Source organism: Canis aureus, chromosome 28, assembly GCF_053574225.1.
Source record: "Canis aureus isolate CA01 chromosome 28, VMU_Caureus_v.1.0, whole genome shotgun sequence".
NCBI classification, from domain to species: Eukaryota; Metazoa; Chordata; class Mammalia; order Carnivora; family Canidae; genus Canis; species Canis aureus.
Window position 1 is genome coordinate 23650882 of NC_135638.1, and position 24713 is coordinate 23675594.

Genomic DNA, 24713 nt, shown 5'->3' on the forward strand with positions numbered 1-24713 from the left:
TCATGTCCCGTTGCCATCCATCCCTTTTATAGCCTCTGGACCTGAGCAACCACTGATTTGCTTTTTGTCACTTTAGCTTGAATTTTCAGTATTTTATATTCAGGAAACCATGTAATGTGTACATTTTTGTTCCTGACTTCTTTCAACTTAAAGATTTTAGATTCACCTAATTTTGTGTATGTCTTTACTTTTCTCCCTCTCTCTCTCTCTCTCTCTTTTTTTTTTTTTTTTGTCTATGGCTTAGTAGTATTCTATCCTGTGGATATACTACTTTTGTTTATCCACTCACTTGTTGATGATCACTTTTGAGTCATGTGTAGCTCTTGACTATTGAAAATAAAGCTTTGTGTAGGGTTTTTTTGTTGTTGTTGTTTTGTTTTTTTGGTTAACTGCCTAAAAGTGAGATTGCATTTTTATATTTCTTGGTTAACTACTTGAAAGTGAGGCTGCTGGTTCATGGGGTGAATAGATGTTTTTCTTTTTGAAAATCTGCCAAAGATTCCCAAAGTGTCCATAGAATGTTATATTCTCATACTCTATGTGTGAGTTTCATCTGCTTCAAATCTTTATCATCACTTGGTATATTCTTAGTCTTTTCAATTTAATTTAATTATTTTTAAAGATTTATTTATTTATTGTAGAAAAAGAGAGTGAGCACAAGCAGGGTGCAGAGGGAGAGCAAGAATCATAAGCAGCCTCCATGCCCAGCGCAGAGCCAGAGGTCAGACTCGATCTCACGACTCTGAGATCATGACCTCCACAGAAACCAAGAGTTGGACATTTAACTGACTAAGCCACCAAGACGTCCCTTAGTCTTTTTAATTTTAGGCATTCTAATGAGTGTGAAATGACATTTCATGTGGCTAACATATGGATTTCCCCAGTGACTACACATTGTTAAGCATCTTTTCAAGTGCTTATATGCCATTAATATATCTTGTTTTGAGAAGTGTTCATCTTTTACTAATCTTCTTGGGTTGTTAGTCTCCTAATGACTGAATTGTAAGGCTTCTCTCTATATACTATCGGTCTTTTATCAGAGATATATACTGTGAATATTATCTCCTGCCCATTCTGTAGCTTACTTTTTCACTTACAAGTAGTATCTTTCAAAGATTTAACAATTTTTTTTTATTTTAATAGTCTAATTTATCTATTCTGTGTACGTTTTATGATTCATGCTTCTTAAGAACTCTTTCTTAAGCATTCATGCTAAGCATTTTTGGCTCTAAGGGCACAACAATTTCCTCCTGTTTGGGTGGAATTTTTTTCCAGGTCTTGTTAGAAGTAACCCTCTCCCTAGAATGATCTGGTTCTGACCATCTAGTATCTCATTTATCTAATTTATGGATTTTTATATTTGTATTCAGTTATTCCAGGGAAGCCTCAGAATTCCCAAGGGTAATAAAAGATCCATAGGGAAATACTGAACAGAAAATTAGGTCTTTGATGTAAAGCTATTTTTCTTTCTTTCTTTCTTTCTTTCTTTCTTTCTTTCTTTCTTTCTTTCGGGAGGGTAGAGGCAGTGACTGTAGAAGCAGTTAAGATTCGTCCATAGAATTTAAACCTAGAAGGGGCCTTAGGATCTTCTAGTCCAATTGCTCCCTTTTGTAACATAAGAGAACTGAAGCTTTAAAAGGCTAAGTGATCTTTCCATTAACACATGATTAGTTTTTTTTTGTTCTCTCTACGCTGAGGCATAATCTATACTCTCACATAGAATTCTAAAGTAACACTCTTATTTCAACTAATATTGATAAAATCACTGAGAATCTGCCCATAGTTTAAATTCCAATTTCAAATATACCTCAGGAGAGCTATCGGAAATTTCATAATTTGAATGGAGACTGCCTGTCCCCCAGGTAGTTTCTTTCTAAATGATAGGATGTCAGAAAAATTCCACTTATCAAAATATTCCCTATGCACCCACTGGATTAGTTATCTATTGTTACATAACAAATTACTCTAAAACTTAGCAGCAACATGTATTTATCTCACAATTTTTTGGTCAAAAATCCGGGCATGGCTTAGCTGAGTCCTCTGCTTTATAGTTCTTCAAAAAGCTGCAGCCAAGTCCTTGGACAAATTTGTAGTTGATCTCAAGGCTTGATGGGGCAAGGATCAGCTTCCAAGGTCACTCAAAAGGTATCAGTTGGATTCAGTTCTGTGCAGAATGTTGGACTGAGGGTTTCAATTCTTCACTATTGGCCAGAGGCAGCCCTCTGTTCATTGGCAAATGGTCCTTTCCATCAGTACAAGCACCCAAGCTGAGCCAGAGAGGAAAAGTCACAGTCTTTTATAAGCTAACTCAGTAGGTCCCATCCACTATGGTGAGAATACCAGAGATAGGGATCATTGAGAGTTATTTTAGAAGCTGCCTACTGCACCCACATAAAATAATACTTATATTTCCTATACCAGAGATTCATTTTCTTACATTAAGTCCTAACTTTTAAGAATTGGCACTTCGAAATTGGCACTATCCAAAAGGATTCAACTGTGGGAATGATAACATGTTACTGGATTATTACATCAGATCTTTTTTTTTTTAAAGATTTATTTATTTATTTATTTATTTATTTATTTATTTATTAATTATTTATTTATTTATGATAGACATAGAGAGAGAGGGAGAGGCAGAGACACAGAAGGAGGGAGAAGCAGGCTCCATGCCAGGAACCTGATATGGGACTCGATCCCGGGACTCCAGAATGGCACCCTGGGCCAAAGGCAGGCGCCAAACCCCTGAGCCACCCAGGGATCCCCTACATCAGATCTTTTATATGGATTTGTTATGTAATTAATAATTTGGGAAAGTAGATCCTGGTATACAGGTCAATATTGATCTTGGGTTACCAAGAAGGGAGTAAAAAGTCCCACTTAAGTATCCCTCACTAGTGGAAAAATTCAGAGCCAAGAAGCTTCATGGACTAAAGAGAAGGGCAAAATGAGGTGATGAGAGAGCCATTATCTGGGTTCCCTTGTCTAGAGCTTTAGCCTCAAGAAATGTTCCTTCACTTAAAACAAAACAAAACAAAAAGCATTGAATTTGTTCCATTAAGTTCAATCTGTAGAACAATCATATCATTCTGACAAATTGGCATAGGCCATGTATCAGCTGCTCTACCTCCACTCAAAGTTTCCACTCAGCTGGGACTTTTTAAAAGAATTCTAACCAGGGTATATTCTAGTCTACATGGCCTTTCTGATGAGAAAAAATACAACCCCTTCAGGAAAAAGACATCTCTGGGCACATGGCTGGGAGAGCAGAGGACATATTTTGAGAATAAACAGTCATCCTTTTCTCCAATAGATGCAGTCCCCTATGCCAATATGAGGCATAGGGAATAGACAAGAGAGGATGGAGTACAATTTCAACCAGACTTGTCTCCTCAATGGAGAATCTTTGTGCAGTGCATATAGTCCACAATGATCTTCAGCAGCTTAGCTTTCTAATAAGAGTAAATTTAGCATTTTCCTTTTTCTGTGCCATTAAAAGTTGAATTTGGATTTAGAAGACCTGTGTTTGGTTTCAGTTTTGCTACATAATTCTATAGTGACCTAAGGCACGTATCTCCTGAAGTTTCAGTTTTCTATTTTTAGATGAGAGTCCACCTGACATATGAGAGTCTGCATGACATAATCTTTGTGGTAATTAAATGACATTGTATTTGGACATTTTGTAAGCTCTGAGTCTTATATTGAAGAGTTACTTTGATTATCTTTTGGATAAGCCAGTGGGATCTGGGTTTAGTGCCATGTTTTCTCTATTTACTCCAAAAGAGTTAGAGAGGCTTCAGTCCAATTGGCCCACAGACCAAAACTGTGGGCTAGGAGGTCTTCAGACCTGTGTGTGTCTGTCATTCCTGGCCACAGTTTACACAGATGTTCATTATCATAAACTTACTGGCAGGCGCAAGTGTCCCAGTGATCACAAAATGGCCCATTTCTTCCATGTTTCAGAAAAACTCATGTTTTTGAAAAAGAATGAACAGAAAGAAACAAAAGGATTGCAAATGTAAGTCATAGCATTTTGAAAATCACAGATATTTGATCTCTGTCTAAAAAGTCTATGAATCCTCAAAAATTAACTCAAAAAATAAAATTGCTTTTGAAACTTACTGAAGCCCCTTCCCATCCCCAGGGCAGAGGAATTTTGAGACTATTACATAGTGACAGGACTCCTTCCCAGCTTAGTTTTCCCACATAAATAAGTCCACACCCTCAGTTATCTTAGTTACTTCCTTTTAAACACTTCCTCTCAATCTTATCAATATCTTCACGGTTTAAAAAAAAAGTGGGTGGAGCGGCAAGTTGTTGTACTAATGGCAACAACATGAAAAGGAAACCAGACAGACAGAAAGACAGGAAAGGAAAAATTTAGTTTAGATAAAAGATTAGATTAAATACTTAAGGATTGACAAATTTGGCCTGGTGTCTGAGCCTCAAGAAATCTATATGCTGGATCTCAGTGGAAGGAGGAGGACAGCACAAAGATGGCACATTTTGCAGGGCAAGGTCAGCCATGGAGAGGCAGCTGAGGTGTCTCTCCCAGAGGCTGCTCTCCCCAGTTCCCCAGTCCCAGAGATGGACCAAGCAGAGGACCTTCCTGAGAGTTTCTGTAAATAAGCCGGACAGTGTCTGGGGACACTGATCTCCCTTCCTATCCAAAAAGAGATGAGAGAAAATCCATTTCAAGCTACTGCAGCACCAACAATATTAGGCTTTAAAAAAAAAATCTCAGGGAACATAAAATAAAAAGTCCATAAAATTCAAACCGGTGTTCTTGGAAAACTTGAATGAATACAGACTCATTTTAAGGGAAAAGATATTTCTGTCCTTCCCCCTGAGCATATCTGAGGACATTTTCTTCCACTAGCAAGGCTCCTCAGATCCCAGTTACAGAAACATTGACTTAAGAAAAGGTGGATTCCTTGAAAATGGGTTTTAGTTGTGAATTATTATTACAGTCAGTTTTTATAACTTATATGTTGTTGAATTCTCCGAATACATCTGTGGACTCCTAAGCTTGAGAATAAACAACTAGTTATGCCTGGTGATGAATTTCAGCACAAATATCTATTGGACCTATGACATTTATCAAGTTATTTAAATATTCTGAGTTTAGTGGGATTAATGCAGAGACTGACACCTAAAATAGGTGCTAAATAAATTTTTCCATTTTGCTAAGTGCATTTTTACCATTCACAAATGATTTCATATTCTATCTTGCACTATAATCTAGGCAAGAAGTCATTGGTTGCTTCAGTTTATATTTATTCCTCTGTTCCTTTGCTTTAAATGTTCTTCATGCTTTTTGTTTTGTGATTAAAAATTAGATTTGGGGATACTCACATTTATGTTTTAAGAAAGACTAAGTGGGGACACCTGGGTGGCTCAGTAGTTGAGACTCTGCCTTTGGCTCGGGTCATGATCCTGGGGTCCTGGGATCAGGTCCCGCATTAGTCTTCCAGCAGGAAGCCTGCTTCTCCCTCTGCCTATGTCTCTGCCTCTCTCTTTGTCTCTCATGAATAAGTAAAATCTTTTTTTTTTTTTTTTAATGAAAAAGAAAGACTAAGTGTTACTACTTTCAGATCTTGAAAGATCTTTATCTCAGTGATTGATTTCCAGATACTGTGGAAGATAGAAATCAGTTGGGTGGCACCCTTTCCAAATGCACAAAAATATTGGATAAAATAGAATAAAAAATAATTTTAAATATATAGTCAAGATCAAAAGACGGAAAGAAATATCTCTGTGTTACAGAAATGAAGAGTGAGTACAAACCAAAGGACACAGCCACAGAGGAAGTGGATCTGGGTAAAGGCCTTTAAGGAATACAGTTTTAGGACCTCAGCTGGAACAGGAACACAGTCTCAAGACCATGCAAAAAGGGATAGGATAAATCACAGAGTGCCCAGAGTAAAACTGGCAGGCTTAAAGGAACGTACCTTCCACAAAACTGGGACTAGAAAATTCTGCCAACTGCCTGAAGAATTTGACATGTTTAGGAACTGCTGGGAGGTACAAAGGGAAATTAAAGATCTTACTCAATAATATATGCAAGAGTGAGGTGTGGATTTATACTACGCTATGTCTTGGGAGACTTAACTGAGGGAGATAACATAATTGATTTTATCTTAGGGCTCAGGAAGAATGTACACAGTATGTAAAATGCTTCAGCGACTCAGAGTACATGGCCATCCCACAATAAGTTAATTATACTAAAGATGAGTTCATGCAAAAATATAAATAAATAAAAATTATATATATAATATATATATTATATATGTATAATAATTTATGAGGCATGTGGTGGCTCAGTTGGTGGAGCATCTGACTCTTGATCTCAGGTCTTATTCTCAGGGTCATGAGTTTGAGCCCTGTGTCCGGCGTGGAGCCTGCTTAAAACAAAACAAAACACAACACAACCTTATTAGCCATAAAAGGAATTATACCATCATCAGGAAGAGATAACGTATGTGACAAACAGGAAAATGCGAACCCCAAATTTGGGAAAAATAATGGAGTCATTGGTCATATTATCGCTGTTAAAAAAAAAGAACTTTTGACAAAGTATCAGCACATTGAGGTTTTTAAACATCAAAGGCAAGGACTACTAGCCAGATTACACGTGTATGTGTGCCTGTGAGATTCTCCTATAGTCTAGCGCTGTTTTGGAAGGAGATATATTGTATGGCTTGGGGTCAGAGTTTTGTCTCCTCTGTTGGACCAGGCTTGGAAAAGTAATTGATGAGAGGAACTCTCTACATAGGTGGGGCCTCAAAAGATTTCCTTAGTTTTATTTCAAGAAGAACTAGAAAAAAATCATATACCAGCTTAGGACAGCAGCAAAGGAATCTTGCCATCCACCTGGGACCATGAGTGAGAAAGGAAAAAGACACCAGCATGAAATTGAATCTGAGCCACTTCCATATGTAATAAAGTGGTTTAAATGCATTCTGCCTATGTGTTGCTAGAACCTTAAGATCCAACATGAAAATAAAATCTAAGACAAGTGAAACACAGAGGCACTGGTATAATCCAAAGAAACACTGTCTTTGAGAACAGTCATAACCCAGGTTACAAAGCAACACCAGCAGAAGATGAGCTCCCAACCTGGATTCACAACCACACAAGAAAACGTGAGGTCAAATCCACATATGCAACAAAGGAAAATCAGCACTCTAGTAAATGGCCATAAGAACAATTTAATTTATTCCATAAATATCTTTGAAATTCTAAAGACTAAAAAGAAGGGGAAGCCATAATGATTGCTCTCGTGTGTTCTCAAATACTTATGTGTAGGGGCAGGGTACAGATCATTAGACTGAGATTTTAAAGGAAACCACTAAAAGGACAGAAGTAGAATGGATAACTTCCAAACTCATGGGGTGGGGGAAGTAATAAAGAAAACCAGATCAACATAACAGAGAAGAGGAAAAGAGAGAAAAAAAAAAAAAAAAGAAGCAAAGGAAAAAGTGTGCAAAGGAGATGTGCACATACACAAACTTGTAGAAATAAGTGCAAATATATCAGTAATCATAATTTCGTAAAACTGTAAAATATTCCATTTGATATATTTTTGTAATTTTTTTTTTTAAGATTTTGTATTTCTTTATGACAGACAGAGAGAGAGAGAGGCAGAGATACAGGCAGAGGGAGAAGCAGGCTCCATGCAGGGAGCCAGACGTGAGACTTGATCGCAGGTCTCTGGGATCAGGCCCTGGGCTGAAGGCAGCGCTAAACCACTGAGTCACCCGGGCTGCCCCATATTTTTGTAATTTCTTTAAACAGCTTTACACTCATGGACTTTTTGAATAACTGCAATGTTTTTAAACACAGGTAATATCTTTGTGAATATATGTATGTGTGTGTGTGTAAATATATAAAAATATATAATATCTAAATATATAATTACATATAATTTCAGACATTTTCTGCTAAACCTATAGGATAAATCCATAGATGTGGAATTGTAGTGCTTTTTCTTTTCTTGACAGTTGCTTTCAAACCAATCTAACTTGTAGCAGAAAAAAAGAATGTTTCTCTACACCTTGGCCATAGCCATTTACCACTTAAAAAAATACATACATTTGCCATTCTAGTGAATGACGTTTTTTGACTATTATTTATTTATTTATTTATTTATTTATTTATTTATTTTTTAAAGATTTTATTTATTTATTCATGATAGTCACAGAGAGAGAGGGAGAGAGAGAGAGAGAGAGAGAGGGGCAGAGACACAGGCAGAGGGAGAAGCAGGCTCCATGCACCGGGAGCCCGATGTGGGATTCGATCCCGGGTCTCCAGGATCGCGCCCTGGGCCAAAGGCAGGCGCCAAACCGCTGCACCACCCAGGGATCCCTTGACTATTATTTAATTTATATTTCTCTTACCTTGAGTTTTAGAGTCATTTGTGTTTTCTGCTTCTACACTTCCCACCCTGCATCAATTTGAAACTTCACTGGCAAAACAAACCAATGAAAACCTGTCACTCTGCTTCAGCAAACCTCCCATTGAGTATCTGGTTCACTTGGCAAAAAGCCACGTCCCCAAGGTGACTCCACATAGGACTTTCCTCAGCTCCAATCCTTGCTAGGAGAGCTCATGCTCTAGAAAGTTTGTTCTGGATGTTCTCCTTCTCCCAGCTATCTGCTTGGCTAATTCTCACCCTTCACAAATCTGTGCAGATTTTACCTCTTCAATGAAAGTCACCCTAAATCACCTGTAACACTGCAGTTTTCCCTGCTGGCACTTAATGCCTTGCAAACCCCACCGCCATCTGGCTTTTTTTCCCTTTTATTCATTGTTCTATAAATTTTATAATATTCACAATATCCTGTCATTTAGTATATGCTATATGATTTGCTATTTACTATGTAGTGAAAGTTTGCACACTCATCTCCCCATGACCTTCTCTTGCTCTTTGTCATTTTTTTCTGTTAAACTTAGTTTTGTTTTGTTTTGTTTTGTTTTTTTAAGATTTTATTTATTCAGAGAGAGAGAGAGAGAGAGAGAAAGAGGCAGAGACACAGGCAGAAGGAGAAGCAGGCTCCATACAGGAAGCCCGACGTGGGACTCGATTCCGAGTCTCCAGGATCACACCCCAGGCTGCAGGCGGTGCTAAACTGCATGCCACAGGGGCTGCCCCAACTGTTAGTTTTTAAAGCACTGATTTGTAGGGCATCTTTATAAATGAAAAGTGGTCATTTTATTGCTTTATGTGCAGCAGATATTTCTTCTGACTTGGTCACTTGTGTTTTGAATTTTCATTTTAGGACAAAATTTATTGATCTTATGCCTTCTGTTGTTTGTCTTTTTTAAAAAAATTTATTTATTTGAGACAGAGAAAGAACAAGCAGGGGAGGGGCAGAGGGACAAGCAGACTTGCCAATGAATGGGGAGCCCGACGCATGGATTGATCCCAGGACGCTGAGATTGTGACCTGAGCAAAGTCAGACGCTTAATCAACTGAGCTACCCAGGCACCTCTATGTCTTCTGTTTTTTTAAGTCATAAGTGAAGAGGTTGTCCCACTCTGTATAAAAAATATATACACACACATTCATATATACATATATATTTATACAAACTCCATAAACATAAACACAGAACTGCAACATCACTTTGTAGGATTTAAAACACATACACACAGTGCCTTTTATTTTCATTGATACTGCATTACTTCCATAGATCAATTTAGAAAAAAACATTTGCTTCTTTGTCATTTTGGTTCTTCCTATTTGAAAATGGTGTATCTATTCTATATAATCTTCTTTGTATAAATTGGATGCATTTAAAGGCTTTGGGGGAGGTTTAAATTTATTCAGATATCCCTTATTTGTTCGTAAGCTTATTTCTGGGCATTTTACACATTGAGTTGCTATTAAGAATAAGATTTAAAAAAAATAAGATTTTTCTTGCAATATCTTTTCTACTGTCCATTATTCATACATAAGAAAACTATTGATTTATATGTTAATTTTGTACTCAGAAACTTTATTGAATTCTTTAATTTGAATAATGTTTTAGATACTTGGCTTTGAAGGTATCATGCTGAATTATTTGCATACAATGAGAGTTCCTATCTCCTTTCCAGTTTTTCTTCTCTTTTTCTTTCTTGGGAGTTATATCAGATATCACTTCCAAAATAATGTTACATCATAGTGGTGATAGTGAAATTCTTGTCCTATTCTAGACTATCATGGAAAGACATCTTTGAGTTGAGATAAACTATACATTCCATTATATTAATTTGTCTCTATTCCTGTTTTACTTTGAGATTTGTTTTTTTAAGTCAAGTATAAATTAAAAAATGGTGAAAAATTGTCTTTTCAGCATCTATGGAGATGATCATATTAATAACTTTCCTAATACTGAGCTGTGTATATGAACCTCTCTTGGGCAGGTGGATGCTATTATTCTCTTTGCTACTATTTCAGATTATTCAGTTAATATCCATAAATCTTTTCCATGTGCCACCCTTTTGAATTTTACAGTCAATATTATACTGGTTTCATAAAAAGGATTGAAAACTGTCCTTGTCCATTTTCTGCTACAGTTTAAATAGCTGTTTCTCTTCTGTCATTTATAGGTTTTATATAGTCTTCTTAGCAAACTATGATTCTGATACTTTAGGGGAGATGAGTAGACTTTTTTGCAAACATTATTTCTGATGTAGAAATGTTGGGATTCAGAGCCAATGGCCAAGGAAGAATTCTTGAGATGTCTTTGGTGCAAAAGCTGGTTTTATTATAGCACAGGGACAGGACCTGTGGGCAGAAAAGGCTGCACTGGGGTTGTGACGGGTGACAGATTATATACTTTCAAGTTGGGAGGGTTAAGGATAGTATAAGTCTCTAAGGGATTTTGGAAGCAAGGTTTCCAGACTTCAAGGGGTCTAGCTATTGTTAGGAAAAGTCATTTATAATGGTCTGGTAAAACCCTAGTCATGCGCCTCTGCAGATGTCTATCAGTGGGCCATGTGCTTGGAGGATGATTGCCAACATATATCTTGGGGAGTAAAGATAAAGGAAGTTTCCAATGGAATTTTTATATGTTAAAGTAGACTTACATGACCCTGGGGTTGAGGGGGGGGCGGTCCAGGATACTGAGCTGATTGCCTTTTGCTCTTAGCAAAGTATTAACATGCTGCTGAGTTCCTAGAGGAATGTCACTCTGCCTGTTTCAAGAACTTGTCAATGGGCTGTAAGCAGTAAGAAATTTAATTTTTCTCTCTTGCCTTTGTTTCCCACATCAACTTCCTTTGTAGAAAACTTGTCATTTTGTCAGCTTTAATCTGCTACATTTTTGTAGAAAATGATCTATTTTATCATGGTTTTCAAATTTATTTTCTTCAAGTTAAGCAAAGTTTTCATTCATAATTCCCTTAATTCTTCTGCATCTGTGGTTATTTTCTATTCTTACATTTATATTTAAACTTGTCTCCTTTTTCCTTGATCAGATGAGTGAATAATGTTCCCATTATATGGATAATTATTTTTCAAAGAATTGACTCTTAGTTGAATTAGTCCCACCATTTTTCTGTTTTCTTATTCATTAATGTGTTCTTTACTTTTTTAATGTCTTCTTTATACTCCCTGGAGTATAATTTTCATCATGTTTCATACCACTTTAATTAAATGCTTGGTCTATTAACTTTTCATCTTTCTTATTTATTAATGTGATTATTTAAAGCTTTTCTTTATAGAGCACAGAGAATTCTGATTTGTTTTCATTATGGTCTTTTTCTACGTATTTGCAATTTTAGTTTTGTTTATATCTTTGACATGAGCTCCTTAATTAGTAAGGGTTTTTTTTCTACATTTTAATTAATGTGAGACCTTCAGTCAATTTCAGTATAAGCAGAGAATGTTGCCTACATCCCAAGTCGTTCCAATTTACTGAGATCTCCTCTATGACATAATATTTGGTTAAGGTGTATTAATGTTCCTTAAAAAGGTGCAAAGGAGGAACATTCTCTGTTTGTAGGTTACAGAATTACATGTGTACACATAAATTTTATTATGTTACTTAGGTCTTCTCTATCATCTTCATTTGGCTTATAAAACAAGAACCAAGTCTTAATATCTTAACATGTTAACTCTATATCTGTATTTGTGTGTGTCTACTTCACAAATTGATATTTAAATGATTGGTGCTTAGATATTGATGAAAGTCAGATAATCTTTATAGATTGTTCCCATTGCTATCAAAAGAAGTGTTTTTATTAGTCTTGTCCAATATTTTCACTCTGAGTTCTGTTTGCCTGATACAGAAATTGTAGCCACTGTTGTTTTTTTTCTCTTTGTTTCCTAACATGCCTTTTTCATTTTTTTTTTTTTTTTTTTACTGTCTGCTCTTCTTAGTTCCTTTGTCCTAGGTATACTCTTGATTTATGCTTTGTGAGCTTCATGATGGCCTTATAAATTTGGGAGGTTTGCTTTCTGTCTTTAGAACATTTAGCAGTTACTTCTGTAAGTATAACAATATATTTAATATTTTACTAATTTGGATAGTATCAACTGAGTCTCCACTGTGAGGCCACAAGAAATTAATATATCCTACCTACTTCTTTCAGGTCTTCTTTTCTTTTTATCTCACTGCTACCAATATAATAGTTGACATTATTTTCTTGGTTTTCATATAGCATTTAGCTTTATGATATTAAAAAGACACATTTCAGTTACCTTGTCAGCTTTTAAATTAAAAGATTGACTCTTGGCTACAAAGTGAATTATACTCTTCCCATGTCCTCCACAAACTTCTTCAATTTTGTCCTTGTGCGTGTGTGTATTTCTATTCTCTTGGTTTTAGCAGTATTCTTCAAGAGAGTTCAAATGACAGACTGTCTATATATCACATCCTCCAAAGTGGAAAACCAAAAATTATTTTATATCTCTCTAAAAGCAAATACATTTTAAAAGGTGAGGATATTTTCCTATAGTCACCAAAGAGTTAACCATGGATTTTAGGAAGGAATTTAGAGAGAATAAGTCCTATACAGCACAGAAAAGAGTAAGTTGAATGGTATAAGAGTAGTATAACTCGATTCTTACAGAATATTTTCAGTACACAAATTTAAATTGTGTCATTAAAGTAGGTATTATGTATATAATAATGTTGCATGAAAATATTGCAAGGCAAAAAAATTTGTGGAGTAAGAATGGTTTGTATTAGCTTCACCTGCATATGCCTAATATAAACACATTTCTGTTTGCTCACTAGAAAGAATTAGTTGAATACACATTCTCTGGACAGTTTGACATACAGTCAAGAGGTACAGTCTGTACTACTTGTCTAACTATGCAAACTCTTCAACTTGAGTTAAGTAGAAAAGGCAGTTTCTAATGGGTTTGTCTTTTGCATGAGAACCTTTTTATGTCTCGTATAACCCCAGGAGAAAATACCACTGGAGTTACTTGGATTGAAATTAAGACCACCAGAATTGGATGTGAGTTTTATTTGCTATGTCAGGGATAAGGGAAAACTCAATGTCTATTGAGTGGCTGTGGCTATCACAGAAGGAATTCAGAGTCAGTTGCTTAAGAAGTCACATATGGGCAGTCCCAGGATGGATTTTATATGTACTTAATCAGTTCAGCCTACATCTTGGTGCCCTGGAGCTGTACCTAAGGTTCATAGGCAGAGTCATCATCCACCTCTCTGAGAATGCCCATCACAAGGGTATCTTTACTTCACTATTATTCATTCATGCATGTATGACCATAAATAAAATTTCCAACTGACATTATTATGAAGTAGACTGCCACAATCCACTGGTTCTCCAACACTGCTCAAAAAGAATTCTAGATGTTTCTTTTTTTTTAAAAAGATTTTATATATTCATGACAGACACACAGAGAAAAAGAGAGAGAGGCAGAGACCCAGGCAGAGGGAGAAGCAGGCTCCATGCAGGGAGCCCGACATGGGACTTGATCCTGGGTCTCCAGGATCACACCCTGGGCTGAAGGTGGCACTAAACCGCTGGGCCACCAGGGCTGCCCTAGATGTTTCATTACATAGACCCAACATGCTTATAACCAGAGAGAGAGACATAGTTGTGATAACCTACCCAGCAAGTCACAAGTTTCAACTACCTTGTTTGAAATGTTATCAATACTAGTAATATTTACCAAATCACCATCTTAAAGCCAGTCTCCTTCCTACATGCTCTCACTGAACTCAGTGCTTCCAATGCAGAGATGGTTTTCAATCAATATATCCATTGTGTTAAGAGTTCCTGCAACTTGGCCCTCAGCCAAGGCTATGCCCAAGACATTAGTCCTGTGTTCCCTCAGTGAATTCAGCCTTTCTTATAGGATGCAGGTATTTAATCACTCATGTCCACACAATACCACTATGAGCCCTGGGAAGCATTACTGCATTTCTGTTTTTATTTTGTCACTCACTCCCTTGATTGGTTTGTTTTTAGAGGTTTAACTGAGCCTTTAGCCTAAAGGCTGTTTCCTTTACACATGTTATACAAAAGCATGTAGGAATTTCACCAAGAGGCAACATAATGAATGTTGAAAATGGGACGGGTTTTAGAGTCAGATGGACCTGCTGCATTTGAGATCTGGCTCTACCACTCACTTATTGAGTAACCTAGGAAAGTTTACTTAACTTTTCAAAATAGTATTTTTGCATCTGTAAGTGTACATACCATACTCCAAATTAAATAACTATTTCGAAAATTAAAAAGAAATCCATCTACCTAGTAGAGTTTAAAAATAACTAGCTCTTTTGTTTATGAGTACATATGCATTTAAAGCAAAAGGCTCTCACAAAAAAAAATTGTGACTTGTCTATATTAAGGGAGGGAAAAGGAAAGGAAATATAGTTATTACTATAAGAGAATAAGATACTCTTGTAGTTTTTTGTTCTAAGATTTAAGTTAATATATTTCATAGGAAAAGTCTTTCAATGATAGATGACTCACTGCAGCAATCACCTTCAAGTGTGAGGATTGTGCTGAGCGCCATGACAAATTCAAGATGCATTGGAAAGGCCTTGCCCTCAATGGCCGTAGGTTCCAATGTTGTGAGTGGACAACATAAGTAATTGAAGGCATTATAAACACAACATCATGAAAACTACCAGAGAGAAATTGAAGCCATTTTGCAATTTTAACAAAGGATCTACATCTGGTTGGGGGAAAAATTAGGAAGAACTTTGGAAAGGAGATCTTTGAATTGCATCTAGCAAGATGGGTAGGAAACCTCCATGTGAGGATAAAGAAAAAGTATTCTGAGAAAATAAAATATAAAAATAAATGTAGCTGCCAGCTGCTGACGTTTTACTATGTGCCAGACATTCTAATAAATATTTTTAAACACTTAATCCCTAAAGTATTCCTGTGAAGTAAGCATTATATCCATTTAATAAAATAGAGAACTAATGCATAGAGAGAGCAAGTTACTTACGGTGAAACAACTACTAAATAAATTTAACCTTTCTTGTTGAATTACGATCTGTCTGATTCTAAAGTCACTCTAGTAACACCGTACTAGGTTGCCTATAGGTAAGTGTGTAGAAATTAGGCGGTAGTTTGTTTTCAGGTGAAGACTGAAACTGAGTGGTAGGGTCAGATAGAAGAAAAAATTGGAAAAAATTGGATTTTTTTTTAAATGAAGAGAACTCTTGGAAGTATAGTGAAACAATTGAATTTTGCATTGAATGCTAATGTGACTGTGGTGTTTAGAATCGGGACAGTGATAAAATTAGAGAAAAATAATTAATTCTTTTGTAAACTATTGCAGTAGTCTAAGCAAAGGATAATAAAGGAACTAGCTTGGAAATAAGAAATAGTATCTAAGAATTACTGGGTTATCTAAAAAAAACTATTGGATATGGAAACTAATTGAGTATTGTTTCACAAAAGAAGGATAAAGTTAAAGGTTGCTGTTGTATAATAAAGAATTTGATTGACATTTATCCCTATTTCCTGGAAGGGAAACTCTAAATTCTTGGAATTTCCCAAGTAATAGTATCTCTGGGATCACACTTGAATTTATAAGAGATGAGATGATTCAGCAATTAGACTACTCACCAGAAAGATCAACCAGGTAAACAGAGAGTTGGGACTGGAGATGGAGTTCAGTCACAGCCAATGATTCAATCAATCATGCCTACATAATGAAATTCCAATAAAAACTGTGCATGCTGAAGCTCAGTGGAGCTTCTTGGGTGGTGAACACATTGCAGGAAATTACATGAACTGTTTCCATGAGACAGCACAGAGGCCCTGCCTTCAAAACCCTCCTGGACCTTGCCCTTTGAGTCCCTTTATTTGGCTGGTCCAGATTTATATAATTTATAATAAAAGTGTAATCATAAGTACAGCACTTTCCTGAGTTCTCTTTCTAGTAAATTACAGAACTGAGGGGGGTCCTAAGAACCCCTGAATTTGTATGTAGTTGGAAAGAAGTGTATGAAACTGGGGGACCCCTAAAAAGTATCCGGTGTTTGACGTGAGGGTACTCTAGTTGGAGACCATGTGGTTCAACCTGTGAAGTCTGACACAGGTTAAACCAGGTGGTTAGTATCAGAATTGTACTGCAGTGTATCCGTTGGTGACATAGTGGTTGCTCAGAAATCTAAAACACAATTGAGAAGAGGACAATGATAATCACAAAAATAGAGAGATCATCTGGAATTGCACTCCAAGGTATTGAAGATAATTAGAAGATTTCTAGAAATGAAAAACTACAGCTTATTAATATTGGTTTTCTAGGAGTTGCTTCAACAAAATACCACAGACTGGGTGGCTTAAACAACAGGAATTTATTTTCTCACAGTCCTGGAGATGAGAAATGTTAAAGTCAGCTGTCAGTGGTGTCTTAGTCTGTTTAGGCTGCCATAACTGAATGCCACAGCCTAAGTGACTTATAAACAATAAAAATTTGTTTCTCACAGCTCTAGAGGCTAGAAGTCCAAGATCAGGGTGTCAGCATACTTGGGAGCTGATACACACTCTCTTCTGGGCTGCAGACTATTGACTTCTTGCTCTGTCCTCACATGGTGGAAGGAACAAGCAAGTTTTCTGGAGTTTCTTTTTTAAGGGCCCTAATCAAATTCATGAGGGCTTTCATGACCATATTTCCTCCTTGATCCCCCACCTCCTAATATCATCACCTTCAGGGTTAGGATCTCAACATATGCATTTGGGTTGGGGGACACTTTTGGACCACTGCATAGCATTGGGTTCTTCTGAAAGGCCTTTTTCCTTGGCTTGCAGTTGACTACCTTCTTGTTGTGTTTTCTTTCACAAGGCTTCTATTTTTTTTTTTTTTCGGTCCCATGTGTCTTGGTGTTTCTTTTTATAAGAATGAATCTTATTGGATTAGAGACCCACTCTAACAGGGTCATTTTAATCACCTCTATAAAGACCTTATCTCTAAATATGATTATATTCTCAGGGTCTGGGAGTTGGTACTTCAAGATGTGATTGGGGGTGTGAAACACAATTCAGTATATAACACTGTAGTTTTGAGAATCGCCTAAACATAAAGTATCAGTTGAAAACAGATTGGAAGAAGTTGCTAAGAGAATAAACATAAAAGGGAACATAGGTAAAGGTTAATAAAATACTTGGGAATCCCATGTAACAAATTACATGAAGCCAGGAATTAGAAATCTAAGAATACTTGAAGATCAAAGGGTCAATAATGACAATAACATGCGCAACTATTAAAATACCACAAGTCGTCAATGCAATTGCTTGGTTGGTTACTCAAGTAGGAAGAGCATATTACTGTGGCCACTGCAACAATTACTTAAGTGTTGAGAAAAAAAGGCTAATTTGGAGGCAACCCTTCCAAAACTGTATAAAGATGTATACAAGAAAAAATGGATACAGAAGAATGAAGAATGAATGACCATAAGAATACATTTTCATGAAGCCTTTTATTAAAAATTGGCCTCTGATCCAAACTTGGAGAGTTAGCTAACTGCCTAACTGATTATCTCTGGTGTCCTAGGTACATATATGTATATATGTGTGTGTGTGTGTGTGTATATATACATATATATATATATATATATATATATAAACCCCTTCTCACCTTCTTCCAAAAGTTAAAAAAAAAAAAATCTGGGATGCCTGGGTGGCTCAGCAGTTGATGGTCTGCCTTTGGCTTGGGACATGATCCTGGGATCTGGGATTGAGTCCTGCATCAGGCTCCTTGCAGGGAGTCTGTTTCTCCCTCTATCTGTGTCTCTGTGCCTTCATGAATAAAATAAATAAATAAATAAATAAATAAATAAATAAATAAATAAATAAATAAATATCTGTCACTCATTTGCTTGAACATCATTTGGGGATCAAAGAGGGAAATAGAAATTAAATTTCTAGTAGGCTGATCATTTATGTGTACAAATAGAAGTACTACTCACTTTTCTATTTCAGTTATAAAGATTTAGCAAATAATCTAGAAAGGAAAGATCCTTTTGAGCTCTTTAGGTATTAAAAAGCAGAAGTGAATTGCCTCTAATTCTGTATTCTGTCGTTGATTATAGTCATTGGCATGAGCATAACAATTTAAATAAAAACTCAAGGAGTGATTTGACAGACTCAAACTCAGTTAAGAAAAATACATGATTTAATAAGCTCTAAAGCTATAGAGTTTTTTAATGAGGACTATAGTTGGGTCATAGCAGCGAGAACATTAAACCACTTTTAGTGATCATATCCTTCTAAAATGTTTTAAATGTTGTTTGCTTCCTGGGTGTTTTCCCCAAGCAAAACTACTGCATTCACCTACCCTTGAACTGCTTCTAGTCAGCTCCACAGATACAGTTGAGGTTAATTCAGGAACAGAAAATGATACCACACTGCCACGCTCAGGATAAAGTTCAATATGTATTTGTTCATTTTATTTTAATCAAAGGAAATAAAAGGGAACACTATATCAGAGCCAACAGTATAGAAGTCTTTTGTAACAAAATCCATGAATCTTGTCTATTCCACTAGACCAAAAGACTTAGCATCTCTTTGAAAATCAGAAGAATGAGGAACTAAAGCTATGGTTACTATCCCCTTGTATCAGTTGAGGCCATCCCTAGAATGTCACAGGTTCATCTTTATAAACAGGCATATCACATTGAAGCAGTAACAGTGAATTGAGCTTGTATTCTAAGTTAGCTGGGAGATTAGGATCTTGTTTTCTTCTTTAACAGATAGTATAATTTCCCACAACAGTGTGCATGTTTCTTACAAAAATGAGGCATCTTTAGAAGGAAATGTCCCTTCTCACTGGGTCATTTGATTCCTTTCCAAAAGCTATTTGTATATTTTTTATGATTCCATATTCTGCACATATCATGTTTATCCATGTACTTGAACCCTATTTAGTCGTTTGGTCTTAAGCAATTGTGGAGGAACCGGGTAAGGACAGGAATGTTTAAAAACTTCTCTGCTATAAACTCACGAATCGTGTTTGTTGTCATGACTATTGTAGCACAGTGATTAAAATGAGACAGGAGCTGCTGTTCTGTTTTTGTTGAACTATTTTTCTTAGATGAAGAGGTAAAACTGAGGATGAGAGGTTCAAAATATGGCTCATTTTGCAAAGCTGGCAAAACACAGCATTTAAAGCAGTTTTGGGAAGAAGAATGGGTGTGGAAATACCCTAAAACCACTAAAATTACATGCATTGTATTATGTTTGTCTATACGTAATACGTGTACTTTTCTCAGAAGGAGTTCCACACTTTGAACAGATTCTCAAGAGAAATTCGTACTTTTAAAAATGTGACAAACAGCTGAGTTACTGACTTTTCTTACTTCAGGTCACATCTAAAAGTACAAAAACAGTGAATTTATTCTTTGTATTTTTTTTTTAACATTTATTGAGTACTTATCATGTCACCCCACCCCCCAGGAAACTGCAATTTAGTGGAACAGATGGTAATTATAATACTAAGGTTATACACAAGCCAAAGGACAATGTTTTTTAAAAGATAAAAAAACATGCCTCTCAAACAATGTAAAATAAACACGTAAAAGATTTTATTAATTTAATTAATGAGGGAGTTGGTAAGATCTTACAACCAGTTTAGAGCAGAATTTTCTTTCTTCTTTCTCTTTCTTTCTTTCTTTCTTTCTTTCTTTCTTTCTTTCTTTCTTTCTTTTTCTTCTTTCTTTCTTTCTTTCTTTCTTTCTTTCTTTCTTTCTTTTTCTCTTTCTTTTTTCAAGATTTGGTTATTTATTTGACAGAGTGAGAGAGCACAAGCAGGGAGAGCAGCAGAGGAAGAGAGAAAAGCAGGGAGCCTGATGCTACATGGGGCTCTTATCCCAGGATCCTGGGATCAAGACCCAAGCTGAAGGTAGATGCTTAACCAACTGAGCCACCCAGGAGCCTCCAGAGCAGATTTTTCAAAAAACTTCACAAATATAGGCAGAAAGAATGGTAAAACAGGTCTATAAATCAATGCAAAGTGGTTTATCCATAGGGCAATAGTTGCTTACATTACACTAGGACCCAATTTATTTGCATTTCCCAAAAAGAATAATTTACAATATGATTAGCCCTTTTATTAAAAAAAATTATTTATGAGAGAGAGAGAGAGAGCAAGCATGTGCACACAGTAGGAGGGGCAGAGGGAGAGGAAAAAAGAATCTCCAGCAGACTTCACACTGAGCACGGATCTCAGCATGGGGATCCATCTCATTACCCTGAAGTCATGACCTGAGATCATGACCTGAGCTTAAACCAAGAGTCAGACGTTTAATCTAGGTCATCCAGGTGCCCTACATTATGATTAGTTTTAAATAGTTCAGACAGTGAAAAGCCCAGATAACCTAGAAAGATACACTGTAAAGAATACCAGTGATCACCCCCTCCCCTATCTTAGGTCTGTCTTGTGTTTTCCTGACATGAATTTGGAGAAAAATCATGATAAAGATTTTTTTTTCCTGTGAGAAAAAAGGTAAGCAAGATTTGATTGAAGGAATTAAAATAAGTTCCTCTGCAATTGATATATGAAAGTTGAGGAATGAAAGTGAGTTAGATAGGAAAAGGTAAGGTGAAGGACACATAAAGCAGATTTAACAACATCTATAGCACTAACGTCAATGTTGTCTGACATCTGCACAACACTGTAAAGCTGCTAGATGGCAATGAAAATGTAATTTAGTCTTCTTTGGAGCAACTTTGAGGCCTCAGTGAAGGAATTGGAGTTTTTATGATTTTCCAAAGTGTTTCTGATGGTAAAGGAAGTACACCTCAATGCTTGAGGGAGTCTGAGAATATACCCTGGGGTTTCTCAATGAAAAAATAGAATTTATCTAGAATAATTTGTTTTATCTTAAAATTTGTATAGTGGTTTTTAATTTGAAAACTTGAGATTATCATTTCTTGAGTAACGTTTATTATGTCTGAGGCATGAGAGGCAGGCAATATCCTGGTTCTGAATTTTGGCTGAACTGGCATTCCAGGAAGGCATCCCAGTCTTTGAGTCACAGACTTTCTGGGCACATGCTTTTGTTTCTGGAGATACACAAGCTTTTCCACTTGAGATGCACAATTAGCAAAGACAACAGGCTGCCAAGAGTGTTTCTTGCAGAAGTAACATGGTTAGTTTGTTTTGTTTCAGTTTTGCTTGACAGAAGTTACTGGCAATTCCATGAAAATAACTTGGATTAGCACTGATAAGAAGTGGTCTTTGGAAACAGCCCAGAAGATAGGTGGAGAGGTAGGGACTAAGATGGTGGCAGCTGAAGTGCAAAGGGAAAAGCTATATTAAAGAGTTAATTAGGATTAACTCTTTAATTAGAAAAATTTAACCAATTGGCTGCAGAGGATAAGAGAGAAGGGGCAGATAAATAGATATTTTGCTAGTGGAACCCGTTGGCTGTTGAACAACAAGAGTTGGTGAAGGATTCACAGATACACTCATCTGAGAACCAAGTGCTAGGTTTCTTGAATTATTCAGAGATCTTCTGCCCTGTTTAGGTAGATCTGTAAAGGCTAGGCCACTTTAGAAGTTCTTTTCTTTTTATGTGAGATTCACATAAGCTTTGTAGTTGAACAGGTAGCAGGTTGGTTGCCTTTTTAAGACACTCTGGGACATGAGATGAACTTCTTTGCATGATCAAAAGGCATAATCTGATCCAAGTGCACTTGTGAATAAGTCTTCCATGATTAAGTTCTAGTAAGGAAACAACATTTCCATGTTCCTACTGGAATAAAAGAAAGTTCATTGTAATATTACCATTATTGTTGAAGGAGTTAACAGGAGTGTACCAAGCCAAACAATATTTAAGCTTACCTGCCTAAAAAATAAGTCTTTAATCTGGCATCGTAGCAAATGGATCTCGTAAAACATTTCTTTTAAGTCCCTATATAACTGAGCTTTTAGAAATGCAACATAGGACCTTTCAGAGATAAGTTATATAATTACAAACAATATATATAAACATATAAATATATATTTATAACTTTATAAATATACAACTATATTTATAACTTTATATTTATATGTTTTATATATATATATATATATATATATGTTTCATTGGGTGAAGGTAGGTAGAACCCAAGAGGAGAGATTCTGTGGTGAAGTAATTGTGTTTTCTGAGTACCAGAAACACACACACACACACACACACACACACACACACACACACTGTTTCTAGAATGAGAGGTACAGCCTTGGCTTTAAGAGCACTAGGACACAAATCCCATCCCTCTTGTATTCCAGGAGGCTGGTCTGGTTTAAAGGGCATCTGAGGGAAATTATCATAATTTCTTTAATACCATCTGGTCCTGAACTTTCCCACAAGTCTGGTCATGGAGGCATTTCCCAAGGAGTTCTGCTTTGGGTATTTATATCCATCTGACTTCTAGGAAAAAGCCAAGGAATTGACAGAGAAACAAAGAATACCCTAAAGACACTTAGAGATGAACCAGATTGTAATATTGCACATTTCTTATGACAACATAATATATTAGAACAGAGTGGGTTTGCTTGGATAAGAATCAGAAATTTGGAAAAACAATGGCTCTGTTAGCATATGCAGGCTTCACCCTACCATGGAGGCTGTTTTTCTTAGCACACAGTGGATTTAAAGTTATGGCCTGAGTGGATATTCCCAGCTCGGTTGATTTCTCATGAGCACATATATTCACATGTCCCAGACAAGATCATTTCCAGTTTTCAGCACTTGTAGTTCTGGGAAGGGGGAGCTAAATTATGTGAGAGCACTCCCAGTGGGGGAGCACATAGAGATAGTTGTTCTAGAAGCAATAAAGCGAGGGCAATAAAGGGAATTGAAGGTTAGGCAAGTTTGAGGCCTCAGACATTATGTTCAATTAATTATAACAAAAGAGCCATAGCACTGATTCTAGCTGAAATCTTAAGTATTATAGTTGCTGGATTAGGCTCATTGGAGAAAACAGTGATTTCTGGGCCTACCTATGAAGACAAACTCTATAAGAAGCTCTTATTTTCATATAAAATATTAACACTTCACAAAAACATTAGTGAGTATATTCTGGACACTGGAAATACAGTAGTGAGGACAGAGACCTTCCTCTCACAGAGCTCTCAGTATTTTCACAGATGACTCATGGATTGACAACAGAACCAAAACTAGAGAATATTTATATCCATAACCACTAAGGTAAGCTTTCAGGGAGAAGAAGGGAATATCCAAGAGAAATAAGATATTCTAAATAAAAAAAAAGCTTATGCATTCTGTTTCAAGCTGCTGATGTTTTCTCTACCAAGTTTTATCAGATTTTTCAAAATGCCACCGGCCCTTAATAAAAATCTCTTATTTTGATCATTTGGTTTCCATTGTTTACGTGAGCTGATTTATAAGATTCAGCTGGCTGTAAAAGCAGCGGCTACTGGATTCTTATTAATCACTCTACTTTCAACCTTATGCAGGAACCATTTCTAACTTCCTAGGATCAGTCTCCCCACTTGCAAAATGGGTTTAGCAATACATTTACCTAATAAATATTTTTTTTAAAAAGTATGGAAAAGGTAAATACATATAAACCACGAAGAAGAGTAGTTTATTCACAGTAAGCTATTAGTAAATGTCAGCAATTATTACTGCTCTCCAGGCTGTTTTGGTTTCCTAAACACTCTAGGATCCCCCCACTCCTCCCTCCACCCTGCTCTTTACTCCTCTCTGTGGTGTGAAATGCTATTCCTGAGGGAATAGCTTATGCTTCTCCCATAGGAGGGGCTGAACTAGTAACAATCCTCAGCATGGACACTGGGACTCTCTTCTCCTTCTTCCCCATCAGGTCTGGTGGGAGGCAAAGAGTTGAGTTGTGGGCACAGTCTATGTATTGGAACTTTTACTTGGCTGGGCATTTCCAAGGTCTGAATACATGCATCATTGTTCTCAGTAGGCTAGGTCTCTTGTCAAGTTGACTTTGGGGCTCCATCTGCTCTTGCTCTTGTTAGATTTCCCAAATCATGCAGAATCTGAAAACAGAAAGCAGCCAGAGGAAGAAGGGTGATTTTTCATTCAGTCCCTTAAAAACATTTCAGAATTAGTCATAGCATGAACATATTGTTCACAGCGTGAACTACTAGCACTACTAATAGTGTAGGTAAGTGTGCAATAAAAGTTCTCTTATTTGTCTCTTTTTTGAGCTTGGCCTGGCACTCTGGCTGGCAGTAAGGTCCAGCAGAAGCCATGGTTTGTGTGTGTGTGTGTGTGAGAGAGAGAGAGAGAGAGAGAGAACAT

General features: G+C 36.5%; 2 protein-coding genes across 13 annotated transcripts in view; one reads left to right on the forward strand and one right to left on the reverse strand.

The window, feature by feature from the left end:
- The window catches only part of LOC144300530 (uncharacterized), a 109036-nt gene that overhangs the window by 12649 nt on the left and 71674 nt on the right, over window positions 1–24713 (forward strand). For 2 of the 12 annotated variants that reach the window (XR_013367199.1, XR_013367195.1), the window contains one exon: window positions 5767–6059. The exons of 9 other annotated variants lie outside the window; for them this stretch is intronic. The gene's annotated coding sequence lies outside the window, so the exon portion shown is untranslated. Of the gene's footprint in view, window positions 1–3963; window positions 4019–5766; window positions 6060–24713 lie in introns of those variants that run through there. One more of the 12 variants, XR_013367200.1, reaches the window with a different exon arrangement.
- Window positions 22900–24713, reverse strand: part of C28H8orf34 (chromosome 28 C8orf34 homolog) — a 406660-nt gene continuing 404846 nt past the window's right edge. The window contains exon 13 of the mRNA XM_077876661.1: window positions 22900–24448. Within this exon, the coding sequence (XP_077732787.1) occupies window positions 24438–24448 (11 nt within the window). The 3' untranslated portion in view covers window positions 22900–24437. The remainder of the gene's footprint in view (window positions 24449–24713) is intronic.